Below are 14228 nucleotides of genomic sequence, written 5' to 3' on the forward strand. Positions count from 1 at the left end.
AAAAGCAAAATGATTCAGCAGTAAAAGTAGCTGTGAGAGGTGCTACTTTCAAGACGTCATCCCTTCTGGGCTAGGGTCAGTGCAACAAAGGAGAAGTCATCCTGCACGCCCAGTCTCAACAATTGAAGGGCACTGGGAGCATGCTGGTTTGTTTGATGTTTTCCACATCTTTACTGGCCATGCGGGCAGTGACCTTAGCTCTGCTTCTTGTACAAGCAGCCCACAGAGAAGCTGGAGGGGAAAGGCGCAAGCCAAGGTGCTGCTGCACCCCCACAATTCTAGGCTGCTACAGCAACTGCTGGATGCAGTTGGCAGCTCCTGGGAGCAGGCCTGTCCCGGCCTGCTGTGCCTGGCATCTGCACCCGGCCCAGCTCTGGGCCAGCTCCAGCATCCAGTCGTCTTTCATCCCACCCCACGCCACTGAGTGTATCCTGGCCAGACTCCAGTTCTTCCCCTTTACGTGCGTGGGATACCACACCCTCCTTTATTCCTGGAATAACCTCACTAAACTTGGCTTTTGCTTGTTCATTCCACCTGGTTTATGAATAAGGGTAAAGACTATAGGCTCAGTGGTCTTTAGTAACTGAGTTGTTATTTGCACAGTGCCAGATGTGGGATAGACACTTTAAAAAGCAAGTGAAGGCAGGGCATCTGCCCTGAAATGAAACAGTGTCTTCTAAGGGAAGAGAGGCATTTTTGAGATGCAGAGACAAAATCCTAGACAGGAATGTAGTTTAGATGAAAACAAAAATCTTTAGCAAACTAATACCTTGGCACCCTATTTTGTATGTTGTGCTTAATTAAACCAAAATCAGGTCAGGGTAAAATGTTTCGAGTGTCAGAGGGCTGCTCCTACTCCCAAAAAATTCCGCAGGGGATTTCACTGCTCATTCACTATGTGTTGCTACAGCAGACAACACTCACACCCTCCAGCTAAATAATCCTGTTCTTGCATTCTCTCCCCATGCCTCCCTGTTCGCTGCAGGAAAATGTCTCGCTTGTGCTTGCTCTGTGGATTGACCTGTAAATACCTTTTTCTTTCATTTGCTTTAAAACTATTCTCCAGATTTTTCAGGATATTTTCTTTCTTAGCCATCACTAGACATGGATCACAGCCAATAAGAAACATTCATCTCTTAAACTTTACAGCCTGGTACCATGCTCGCCTTCTGCTCTCCCCATGTTTGTGCTTATCTCGGTGTCATTAAGGAATGCAGGGCTCATCCCTAGCATTCCAGCTCCTGCAGTAAGAGGGGTTTTGTGCAGCGCTGAATCAGCCCCGGGAAGGGGGCATCTGGTTTAGCTCTTTGTGCTACATACATCACCCATGCAGAAAAAGACTGACAAAAACACCTGCCTTTACTAAATCTTCCCGCAGGTTGCCACTGAAACCCTTAGAGAAGCAGAAAAAGGAGAGTAATAATCTGAACAAACGCAGCAACCTGAGAACAAGCCAGACGGACACGCAGAGGGGAATGCTCTGCCTGCTCTTACTGGATCCTTACGGGATTTCAAAAAAAACGGCGAGAGGGAGCTGGTGCCTGCTCTGGGAAATCATCAGTATCACAGTGAGCCTGCTGTTGAAGAAGTACCACCATGCTAATATTTCAAATGATTAGAGCTTGCAGCTAGGCAAAGAGCCATACCACAGTCTAGGAAAATACAATGCCTGCCTCAAAATGCAGAAAAAAAGTAAGGAAAATAAATATAACAGAATCTCATTTTCCGAGAGTGCTCTACTTCTTGTAAGACGTTCTCTATTTCCTTCGGAATCAAGCCCCTCTGGGAAAAGACTCCACCTCGCTTCCACCTTCTTTAAAATGAATGGGCCAATTGCTAACTGCTGGGCTATTTTTCCAGTCTTACAGGACTGTTTGTCTAAACCTGCACAAGGAACTCAGGACAGCGGCACACATTAAGAGCGAGGCAGAACTTGGCTCACCAGGTTTCATGGAGCAGTTTAAGAGATTAAAGAGCATAAATAACCAATCCATTTTCTCATAAAAAGTCCACTGTGTGTAAATACCAAGCTAAGAATAGCAAACACAACATGGATACTTAATAGCCCAAGGCAAAGTGAGCCCACCGCCCTGAAAGGGATTTGCAGCTAAGAGGATTGCAAAGGCACAGGGAAGGCAGGGTTTCCACCAGCGTGGCTTGGGCTAAACTTTCCTTCCATCCACACTTGCAGCAAATTCTTCGGAATTTTTTAACCTGCTCAGATTTGCCGAATGAACTCGGCATTCAGAGTGCAGTTCTCTGACGCTTCCTGTTAGGAAACATAAGCCCAGTCAACACGCTTCCCCAAGCACAGCCCTGTGAGCCCTTCCACCAGGGTTAATCTGCAGGATTAGGCCCTCATTTAGGAAACTATTTGTCTTGCCTGAGCGCCATTCCACAAGGGAACAACACGTACATCTCGGCCAAACTCAGGGGGAACCGCGATGGCTCCAGAGAGTCCTACTAAAAGACCGTATCTTATTCTGTGGGTGTTCTGGTGTTTTTCAAGGCTCCTTCCCCACACAGATAATGAATGACATGGTCAATAGATAAGGCCAGTGTGCATGTAGTCTCAAGGTTTTTAGGAAAGCAAGACCTTTATCTGCACTTTATCACCACAGTATACAGGTCTGTTTTGCCTTCCTGTCATAGATCTGTTTTGTCCTCCTGACAAATAAAGCACTGACCACTGTTCTCCCTGGAAACCTTAGTAATTAATTGTCTTAGAGTAGTAACTGAACATCCATGCTATTGTTTTTCCTTTGGAACAGTCTCCGTCAATTCATACCTTTCCACTTCTGGGCTTTACTGTCAGCTTTTGACCTGCCTACTTATTACTCAAATTGTGGTAACGCCTAGAGAGCCAGCTCCCAGCGTGTCCCTTGGTGGGAGGTGTTTTACCTTGTCAGTCTTATTTAGCCAACAAAAGATGAGAGAAGGAGTGGGAAGGGAATTGTCCCAAGCCGCTCAGCGCGGCAGATGCAGAAGCGAGGACAGATCGCACGCACAGACACTCCTGGGGGAGCGGGAGAGGCCTCCCAAGCCCGTCAGACACACTGTGACACACAACCAGCGGAGGAAATTCCTCTCTGCAGGAGTGGCAGGTGAGTGCTTTGCTTTTGACATTTCCCAAGGGCCTCCTCAGAAGGACTGTTCTGCTAAAAGGCATTTGTCCTAGGTGAGCATTTCCAGGACTTACTCCCAAGTGCAAGACTATTACAGAGAAACGTAAACACTTGAAGCCAATCTTTTATTGGCATCTAGAGAGCTATCAAAGCCCATGTCAGCAGACAGAGCCTTAGCTCTGCATCCTCGTGACCTGTCAGTGAAGAAACACAATAATTCCTCTCCCCTTCCTCCCCCCTCGTCGGAGGAGGACGTGAGAGTTGGGACGAGAGACACCGATCCTTCCCTTTACCTCCTCTCCTTAGATGAGGAGAGAAGGAGCAGCCCTGCCTGGCGAGCGGGTGTTGGGAAGCAGGAAGCCCTCCCAGCCTCCCCCGGTTAGGGCTGAGGGAGCGCAGAAAGCTGGCTGGAGCCACCCCCTCTCCAGGCAGGGGGAAGCTGCATGCGGGGGAGCAGGCCTGGAACAAACCTCGCCTCTGCTGGTGGGCAGAGCTGTGAGCAGGGAAAGCCGGGAACAGAACGGAGACGTTTCACGCTCTTCGGCTGAGTCACCCAAGCATATAAAAATCAAGGCCAGGCAGTCAGAGCCGCACAGAGGGGAGGCACAAGGCATCACGACTCCCGGACAGGTATGTGCAAGCGGATGCGGTTTAAAGCAAGGGACTAAGATTGAATCTAAGATCAGCTTCCCGCAGTCCCACTCCTCCTCTCCTCTCACCGCCACGTGCGGTGCAGGGGGACCCCAGCAGCTCCCCTGGCTGGCAGGCCCTGAGGCCGCTCGGCTCTTGCATGGCTCCATTGGATGGAAAGGACACAGGTGACCAAAGTACACTGTTCTGCTGGTCCCTGCCTCACACCTGGGATGGCAGCAGCAGGTGATGATCTAGGCAATACCTGGCACCATTCAGGGAAAAACAAGTAGTTAGGAATAACATGAATAGCTGAATAAGGTGAGGAACAAGTCTGAGCCATTTTATGCAGCATGGAGCTTCAATTACCCCCCCACACTCTGATATATATTTTTGGATGAGGAATGATCATTACGATGCCTAAAGAGCAGGAAAGAGCTCAGCAAGGAAAGCACTAGTTTAGGGCTTAGGACACCTGTGATAATTCCTTCCTCTGACACACATTATCTGCACAGCCTTCGACAAATCATTTAGTACCTTTTTTTTTAATGGGTCTTCAGGCTCCTACGGCGTTTTAAAAAAATCCCAGAGGAATGCACATAGGTTTCTGTGGTGCTTAGGAGTCTCACGGATTTTTCCAAAATACTTACTGTTATCTTTAGTTACTCAAGTATTTTTAAAACTCAGCTATATGTTTCTTCATGCTTTTTGAGCAATGTAATGTAAATATAATAATATAAATATAATATAAAAGCTTTGCCTCTCAGGGGTGTTTCAAGGATAGGTCTCTTAAAGATGGAGACACTCCATCTGGTACGGAGCACAGGATCATACAAGTAACCGAATGTAGTTTGCAGATTGGTACAGTTCATGTCCCTTATAAAAAGCAGAATAGCAAGAAGGAGGCAGTGGACAAGGCCATGCTGTACACCTGAACTTCAGTCTGACAGCACAGCAGGAAAAGAGGCGCTTGTTTGACTTTGGAAGTGTTGTGGAAAGGAGCGATTGCAGCATATCCCCCCCGGAGCAGCCTGCCTCTGACTAGCCCTTGTAAGGAAAACATTGCCATTCTTGTCTCTGTTCAGATCACTAGGGACACTAATTAAGAGCTAGATCTTGCAAGGAGCTGAGCAACTCCTCCAAGGTGCAAAGGTCCTCCACTTCTCCTGACAGCCACAAGAAGAGAACTGAGGACACTCGCCACTATGTAGGATCAGACCTCACATGCATAGATCAGAAGGGAAGAGACAGAGGAAGGCTGGGTAGATGAGGGAGGGCTGGAGCTACCCCTGAAATTGCTTTAAGCAAAGAGTAGGAGAAGCAGCCGTAGCAAAACATCCAGTTGCAGTATGTGCTCACCATCACCCCCTCCTACAGAAGGCACGAAATTCTCCAGGCCCTGGCCAAAGGGACTCTACCTTCTAGGGAAGGAAGGGGATAAATGTCCTCCTTGGTCTGCATGGGGGACGGCAAAGGCCAGCTCTAGGGGAAGTGGCACAGAGGGAAAATAACAACTAAGCCTCATTACCCATCTCACGGAGGATCCTGGACAAGCACTTTGGGGGCTGCAGTGCTTGCAAGGACAAAGCTGGGGTGGGAGGAAGAAGGAGCACAGAGGGATTTGTAACACTGAATAACCTGCTTCTTGGTTCCAGGCTTTTGGCCCTGATCCAAGTGCACACACTCAATTTCTGACCACTGATAGAAATGTGGTTCAGAAGCTGTATTTTAAATACCTCATTTTCCCCTGGAATTTGAGTGTGTATCACATTTGAGGCACTTGCCTGCAGCAAGGTCCCAACCCTGCCACCACTTGGCAGACAGCTCCAGGGGCCCTGCAAGTGAGTCAGGAGCAGAAGGGGGGGGAGCCTCCAAGGGGCCTTAGGGGCTGAGAGACGCAGGGAAGTGGCTTTGCCTGCACGTCCCGTACAGCTACGTGCCATCGTGGCTGTCAGTCAGAACTGGGCAGAGCTGCACCGGCAGAGCCCAGACATGCCCCGGGCTTTTGTTGCACAGCCGACTTAGAAAGAGCTTTCCTTCCCTTAGTGTAATACAGGAAAAGCGCTTTTACCTGCCTGCCCCATTGCAACTCAGCCAAGTTTAGGCTCCTACATCCTTTAGTTTCATGTTTGACAATCTTCCCCTGCCTCTAAATCCATACATTTGCACTGTACAGAGTGCCTCACGGAAAAAACTCCTTGCCCTGATCACACCTGACCTTAGCCCTCTTGCCTGCCCCCTTAGACAACTCATCTCAGTGAGATGGACAAACTGGTACTGTGCAGCAGAACAGCCTTGCACAGAGCAAATACACAATCACGTATAAACATAAAATCCTATAATATTGCAGTGAGAGCAGTGGTTTCTGAATAATATTATCCCTCTTCTGCAGTTTGTCTAGTACCAGCTGGTAGTTGTATACCGGAGTAGCACTGATACTGCCCCATACCCCTGTGCGGTGCAGAGGTGGCACGAGCAGCAAGACGAAGATCCCACCTCCTGTGCTGCTGCCCTTCTTCGAGATACTGTCCTAGGTGCCAGACTGGTACTGAGGGTACTGGGGTACACACCAGACATGTGACATAACTTGGTTGCTTTCTGGATCAAAACTCGTATGTACACTCAAAATAAGATCAAACGATACTTCTGTCCCAAAGGGCTCCTGTTTACTTAGGCTTAATTACAAAACAGACATTAATTATCACTTCCACTGTCTGGATACAACAGGAAAGCATTTATAAATGTTCTACTTTTAAATACCTTGTAGGTGCCTGGAGGGATTTTAATTTAGCTCTTAATGCTGATGTTTTGTTTTCTCCTCCCTGAAACAAAAAACAAACAGATCTTGCAAGTTAACTGAGAGCCACTTAGCAGCAGCAGGATGCTTCTGCTCTCGCTCATCCTCTCTCTGCTGGTGGGGAACGCGCTGTCAGGCCCAGTGAGCAGAGCAGAGACTGCAGCCTCCAGGGATGTCACCACTGTTTTCCAGCTGGCTCAGGAAGACTCTTGGGAGAACGTTAACCTCACCGGCATGTCCTGCGAGGATCGGAAGAACAGCACCTGGATCACCCTGCAGCTGACCAACAGCAGCCTGACAGCTTTCCCTGTCTGCCTACCGGAGGTCCTGGAGACCTTGGATCTCAGCAACAACCTCTTAGAAGAAGTGAACAGCACGGAGATAGCAAAGCTCCCGCAGCTGCGCACCCTCTTGCTAAGGCAGAACCATCTCCAAGTGGTTAGATGGGGATCTGAAGCCCTCAGCAGTCTCCATTCCCTGGACTTAAGCTTTAATAAGCTGTCATCTGTGCCATCATGCCACACCTCTTCCTTGCCTAACTTGAGATGGCTGTCCCTGGCTGGAAACCCACTGATTGAAATTCAGCCGCTGGCTTTTTCCTGTTACCCTCGGCTACAGTTCCTGAACCTCTCTGCAACTCTTCTCGGGCAGGATGACAGCAAAGGAATTAGGGAGTCTGCTTTTGCCATCAGCACATCTCCCCATGAGGCCAGGAACAGGCCTGAAAACACCATCAACATGCTTGATCTGAGTGGGACCTTTCTTGAGAAAAGTAAGTCTCCGGATTTCCCACCGTAAACATGGGCCCTGGTCGGGGCGGGGGGGGAAGAGCAGAAGCCTCGTGGGGACGATGGCTCTCACCCTGGCTGAGCCCTGGGATGCCTGCTGCTGTCCCAGCTAGTGACACCCCCCCCCCCCCCATCCCAAGGGGGGCATCTTGCACTGAAAGCTGCAAGCAGACACCAGCTGGGACAGCGGCAGCCTCATCTGCTGCTGCTCAGAGTGCAACACGCTCTCCAGGAAGCCATGTAACCACTGGGGAGACCCTCACATAGACCAGCCTCCACGAGGAAGGGCAGAGAGCCGGCAGCACCAAAACAGGACTGCACATTCGTCCCGTCATAGCCCCCCACCTCCATCCTCACCCCTCTGTCTGCTACTGATAGCTGTCCAGCTGTCAGCCTTGAGATTAGCTTTGGGAAACACAAGCAGAAATTAATTTCTCTGTTCAGAAACATTGCTGAAATCCGTCTTTGCCCATCCCCACACTTACACTCTGCTTTATGACATTGTATTGAAGCAGTGCAGGGAGGGATTTTTTTCCCCAACCACAACAGGCCAAGTACTTCTGTACAGCGAGACAATCCCTGCCCTGAGCACTTTACAGCACGAATCTTTCTTTTGTTTGTCTCCACTGTCGGCCTCAGTTTGTAACTGAGGTGCTAAGGCAGAGAGATGCCAAATGCCTTGCCCTGCCACTCTTGGCCTTGGACAGAGCCAAGACATGCCGCCCACTTTCCTGCCTCCTGGACCACCGTCTCAGCCATGGGAAAACCCTTCCTAGACACCTTATCTAAAAGGCCACCTCATCTGTTTCTCTGTCACATTTCATACCAGTTTTATTCATAAAAACAAATTTTGTCTCCCAAGGGTCCTATGAGGTTTCAGTGATGGTTATTTAGAACTGCCACATTGAGGCAGAGCAGAGATCCCCCTGGTGCAGTGTCCTTTTCCCAAGAGCACCTAACAGCAGCACTTCATGGAGAGGGTGCAACAGAGGGAGATAAAGCACAGATGGATTTTTCCCATGTGTATGTTCCTTGATTCCAGTAACCAGCAGCTTAGAGACTTCCCAAGCTGGAGGTTTCACTTCAACTCACACTTAGCAGAGGTATCGGTAATCTTCCCCCCATGAATTTGTCTAATTCCTCTTGTGGCAGTGAGTTCCACAATTTAGTTATGGCATGAAAAGGCACTATTGTATAATACCTGTTCCTTCATGGTTTCATGTCCCTCACCCCTTTTTTCCTCTCTTAGTGGAAATAGGAAACTATCTGTCTTTCTCACACCATTCAGAACTTTGTAGACTTCTCTAATCTCTCCTCATTCATCTCTTCTCTGAGTGGAGAAATCCTCATTCGTTTAATCTCACGTTATAGGAAAGCTGTTCCATATCTATGATTAGCTTTATTGACCTTCTCTTTATCTTTCCTTCTTTTCTTCTGCCCCCTCTAAGATGGCATGACCAGGCCTGCAGGTAATATTACAAGAATGCAATTGCACAGGTATTTATACTCTGGTGTATTGATATTGTGCATTTTGTTCTGTCTCTTTACCATGGAGAATAGCTGCAGGAGACCACATAGATATTTGACATCTCTGTACATTTAAAACTCTATCTGACAGTTCCCTAGCCACAGTTCCCATCAAGTCACTAGTAAATTCAGCATGCTTTGGAAGGAGAGGGCTCCATTTTTACGTGTGCTATTTGGCAGTATCTCAATAATATTTGTCAGTGGACCAATACAGTTCAGTCTACTTATTTCTAGGCAGAAATCCACAGCAATGCTCTATTTATGGAACAGTTATAAACCTCTTTTCTGCTTCAGTTCAACCAGAGTGGACCAGAGACTTGCTCAACCTCAGATCACTTCACCTGACAAAGATGTCACGATTAAGAAGCCTCGATACTGACTCTTTCAAGTCCATGCCTCATCTCAGAGAGCTGAACTGTCAAGACTCCCACTCGCTGGGTTTCGTGAGGACAGAGATGTTTGACAATGCTCCTCATCTGAGCCATCTCTCATTCCAGAAGTGAGTTGTTTTCTTTTTTTGCTCACCCCCAATGAAAAGTTGCCATTGCCTCACAGCAAAATGCTGCCTGGGAGCAGGCAAGCGAGATCTTCCTATTTTAGTCATTTGACTTTAGTAGCTGAGGATAGAGGCAATTAACATAGAGAATGATTGGCATAGAGAAATTCAAGCCATCAGAAGCAGGGTGAGAAAGAAGCTAGAGAAAAGTTGAAAAAGGACACTGTATGAAATAAAAGCGGGCCTGAATGCATGATGGCCAAGAGGAGCCCATCTTTCACAGAACACCCTTGCCAAATGCTAGGTCCTTTCCCTTTCCAGCTGCCATCCCTAAAGGTGTTCTCTTATGATGCCCTTGTTATGCTTTAGCACATGGCAACCACACTGTGCAAATTAGAGAGATAGGCAGGTATTAGCCTGGACTTTAACACGCAGCACAGTGGTGTTAGTAACCTGCTATTTCCAAGGGAAATGGGAAGATTGCATTGTGTCTTACACACACGGGGATACTAAGCACACTCCAGCCCTTGGAAGTTAGCCCAGCACTGGCTAATTATTGTATTTTGTCATCTTGTAGCTGTAACCTGAGTTCCTTTAGTCCTTGGAATATCAATTCGTTGGATAGCATCATCATCAACTTGCATGGAAATCCCCTGTCATGCGATTGTGGGCTCTCCTGGCTGCTCTCCAAGCCCGAGAAAGTTGTGCTGCAAAAGTAAGTGAGTTCAAGGAGACGCAAGTAATGCTCTTCAGCTACAACTGACTGCTACAAGTTATTTGGGGACAAAACATTCACTGCCAGATTATTCAGATTCTGTATCTGGTCTTCCCTTCCACAAGAGGTAGAAATGCAAAATAAAGTCCCCCTTAGGGACAAAGCATGGCTAAATTATACTTGAAATGGACAAATGTGATGGGCACATGTAGAACACTAGGAAGTGTTATTAGCTGTGGATTCTACCTGAAGTGGGAATAGCTTACTTTCTCTCGCTTTCAGTCCATATTTCTCTGTTAGGTGAAGATAAAACATCAGCTGGCTAGCTGGCCTTGGTGGTCAGCATGGGAGCAGGAACTGGAAGACTAGGAGCACTTTAGCATTTCAAATTATTTCTTCCTTGCTCTCTCATTCCCAAAGCCTAGATCAGCACAGGCAGTCAAACCCCCTTGCAAATAGTACCATTTCTCACCAGTTTTTTCTATGCTTTCCAGTATTTCTGCAGACTAATTACGAGCATGTAGTTAAAAGAAATACTTTGCTTGTATATGATCTCTCCTCCTTTGAAAGGCCACCAAGAAGATGTGTCATATATAGTGGAAAGAGCAGGGAAGTAGCTTGTTAAAATTAGATTCTCTCTCATCAGGGTGCACTTAACATTTAAATTCTCTTGAAAACATGTAAAGCCTGAGGGAAGAACAAACTTGAGCTCAGTCATTCAAAAGCATGCCCAGTGTCAGCACAGCTCCAGCTGCTTGAACCAGCAGAGCTTCAGGATCCAGGGGACCCTGTTACACTTCTCTCTATGCAGTCCCCTCCTAAGTGTAGCATTGGAATCTGATCCTTTAAGACAAGTTGCCTTAATCCTCAGTACTCTTACTAAAGTTCACAGTCCTTGTACCAAAGGATGCTTCCTCTCAGGCAAAAGATATTCCCTCACCTTACAAAAAACAAAGAGCCAGTCAGCCGAAATCACAGTGCTGCGGAAGGTCATCTGTCAAGCGCAGGACTATCATCAATACTACCTAGCTTTGGTCCACGTTTCATGTTTCCTTTAACATAAAGCCTGTTTTTGGACAGGAAGTTCCCAATGCTACTCCAAGCAGCCTTACAGGAGTCAGAAATGGTCTTGTAAGACTTGTCTATTCTAACTTGTCCCCTCTGCAGGGCCTCAGACACTTTCTGCAACACATCCCAAGAAGACTGGGACAGACCTTCAACATCTTTTTCATTGCTAGAGCTCTATGATAAATGCCAGTCTGAAAGAAACATCACACTGCCAGATTCAAACACACCCCCTCCTGAAGATGTTGCTTTCAGCATTACCAGTTATGATGCCACTACTGTAGCATCAACAACAGACTCTGCTCCCACTACTGTAGTAGCATCAACAACAGACTCTGCTTCACTACCCAAAAACACTTTCAGCAGCTTCCTAATTCAGATGAGTGTAACAGGCACAACTGCAGCAAACCCAACTGAGCAGATCCTCACAAAGGTCAACAGTTCCTCCCACGAGGAGGAAGCAGTTTCCGAATCCATGAGCAATCCCCCTTACTTCACGTCAGCAGCCACCTCCCCAGGTTCTCTCGAAGAGCTCTATAGTCAGTCCTCAGGTTATAGCTCCGTGAGTAAAGGTGAAACAGATCAGAAAGAGTTCACAACAACCAACGCTGTGTTTCCCCAGGAAGGACTCTTTAATGAGCCTACTAGTGATTATTCTACTAGAGCAACAGTAAATCCAGATACCACCAACCATTATATTCACTCCTTCGCTACTAGCACTGGGGAAGGTACAGCACGGACAAACCTACCACAGCTGAACTCAACAAAGACTAATGCTCAGCTGGATCCTGCCTTCACCAGAGCACTGATACGCTATGTAGATGATTATGACTATGATGATCAGACAACAGAAACCCCAGTGCAACCGGTGTACACCTCCTGTGACTACAATCCTTGCAGACACCTTCAGAAGCCATGCAGTGAGCTTCAGAGCGCATCCCAGTGTTTATGTCCTGGCATTTCGAGAGAAGATGAGGTTCCAGATCCACCAAGACTCAGAGATGTGTCAGAAGTTACAGACAGCTCTGCACAGATACACTGGTGCGCCCCAAATTCAGTTGTTCATACCTACCAGCTGATGCTTCATGCCCAAGGCAATGAGGAGAGGCAGTTCGTCCTGGACAATATTTATTCCACAGCAAGGCAGTACACACTGTATAACCTATTACCATACACTACTTACCACATTTGCGTGACTGCTTTAAACAAAGCAGGATCAAGCCAGACAGCAAGTCAGGAAACTTCAGGTAATCCATGCACCAAATTTAAAACGAAGCCCAGCTACAAGTCTGTCTTTGCTGCTCTGTCTGCAGCAAGTGGACTTTTCCTCATTTCCACTATTGTATTGTCTATATGTCTGTGTAAGGCATATAAAAAGCCTCCTAGTGAGCAATACGGTACACACCTAGTCTCTTATAAGAACCCAGCATTTGATTATCCCTTAAAACTGCAAACAACTAATTAGCTGTAGGTGATTGCTCTATACATTCAAAGCTCACTGTCTTTATCACTCTGGTGTGTTTCCCGGAGACTCTCAAAGTGAGAGTCAGACTTTATCAGACTTTATAGCCCTCATGTTTCTAAGGGAAAGAAATACACACACAAAAAAAAAAAATGAAGGTAGCTGAACAGCCTTTGGGCTCTTGTTCATGTGCTAAGCAGCAGCAAACCTGGACACTAATCTTGCAGAGTTATCTTTAATAATCATCTACAAATATATTACTGTACATTTCACACAGTGAGATGTTGTCTTGCCAGCTGTCTGCCTCCAGTACCTCTTATGGATACAGTTTGTGCATAACCATAATCCAAGGCTCATCTATCCAAGCAAGATAGACACTGATTTTATTCACAAGACTGAAGTTGCTGTTTGATTTCTTCTAATGTCTATATAAAGGTATCATCCAAAAAGACAGTATTACTGGAAGGAGCAAAAGAAAGATCTCCTTGGGCTCAGTTGCAAGGTGCTGTGCACATCTAACTGCATTAAATAACACCGGTGATCACAACTGTTCAGCCCAACTTCAGATCAGGAAAAGGAAACATCAAAATTAGATGCAAATAAGGAGAGCAAGACACTGCAGGATCCTTAAGGCAAGGATAATTGTTTTGTTGTGACTTCATATGATGTCTTCCACAACCGAGGCACCTAAGTGCTACCGCAGTACCGCAGTACCAATTACAGGAGTGAGCAGGTAGTGAGGAGGCTGAAATACAGCAGTTACCCACAGAAGGAGGGCAGTACATTAAGATTTGCTTCACAATTGATTTTAAAAGGGAGGTGATTCTCAATTCCATCTATAGATTTAGCAGGCTGATGATTTACCTCATGCAGAGGCAAAGACCAAAATAATGGAACAATTTAATGTGTATGTTACTGTGACTTGAAAAACTGAAATCCTATCCACGAGCAGCAGAGATTTTTATGCATTTATGCAGAGATTTTTCAAGCATAATTTTTATAGCAGAAATTAGCACCCAAAAGTGTAACAAATACTGAGAATCTAAGTTTTTCAGCAGCTTTGAGAGATCTTGCCATCAAAGCTCAGAGAGCTGTTTTTGTAAGAGGAGCCATTTGTCCCAGCCAGATATTTCCCTTTAATTATCACTGTTCAGAGTCCCAAATGTTTATGTTCCATGAACTGCATGTTTCTGCTGCTGTATAGATACAACATGTAAATACACCCCAGATCTCCGAGAATGAAGGGTGCTATACATGTAAAAGAGTTTCTGTTCTGTCAGTATTTTTAATGTTCCCCCTACTAATGGAAATAAAAGCTACAGAGTAAAATCTACAGACTGGTTCTTTATTAAAGATCTTGACCTTTGTGTTGACTTTACTATCTACAGTGTTTAACCAGAGAAATGAACTCGAACGCTTTATACCTAAAGTCTCCAAAACAACATAGTAAAGCATAATTTTTATTACTGAAATTTGTCATGACAGTTTTCATTTTGGATGCGCCTGAAATGGGGTGCGCCTTCCTCACCGCTTTCATGCAGGTCTGTCCTTTCCCCCACACCAGTGCTGGAAGTGACATCATCTTTAGACAGATGCTTGTGGCAAATTCCTGTCGTGCCTGTC

At 46.5% G+C, this 14228-nt stretch overlaps 1 protein-coding gene across 2 annotated transcripts; it reads left to right on the forward strand.

Annotated features, from left to right (window-relative positions):
* The first annotated feature begins 2958 nt into the window (after positions 1-2958).
* LRRN4 (leucine rich repeat neuronal 4) lies at positions 2959-13938 on the forward strand. Of its 2 annotated transcripts, none has more exons than XM_026094699.2 (5): positions 2959-3104; positions 6598-7324; positions 9162-9366; positions 9941-10078; positions 11246-13938. In XM_026094699.2, exons 2-5 carry the CDS (start codon positions 6637-6639, stop codon positions 12606-12608), a joined length of 2394 nt encoding a protein of 797 aa, XP_025950484.2. In that variant the 5' UTR covers positions 2959-3104; positions 6598-6636; the 3' UTR covers positions 12609-13938. The 2 variants fall into 2 exon arrangements, with proteins under 2 accessions (XP_025950484.2, XP_064366090.1); XM_064510020.1 differs by lacking the exon at positions 2959-3104 and adding an exon at positions 3397-3755.
* The last annotated feature ends 290 nt before the right edge of the window (positions 13939-14228 follow it).

This window comes from Dromaius novaehollandiae, chromosome 3 (genome assembly GCF_036370855.1).
Source record: "Dromaius novaehollandiae isolate bDroNov1 chromosome 3, bDroNov1.hap1, whole genome shotgun sequence".
Lineage (NCBI taxonomy): Eukaryota > Metazoa > Chordata > Aves > Casuariiformes > Dromaiidae > Dromaius > Dromaius novaehollandiae.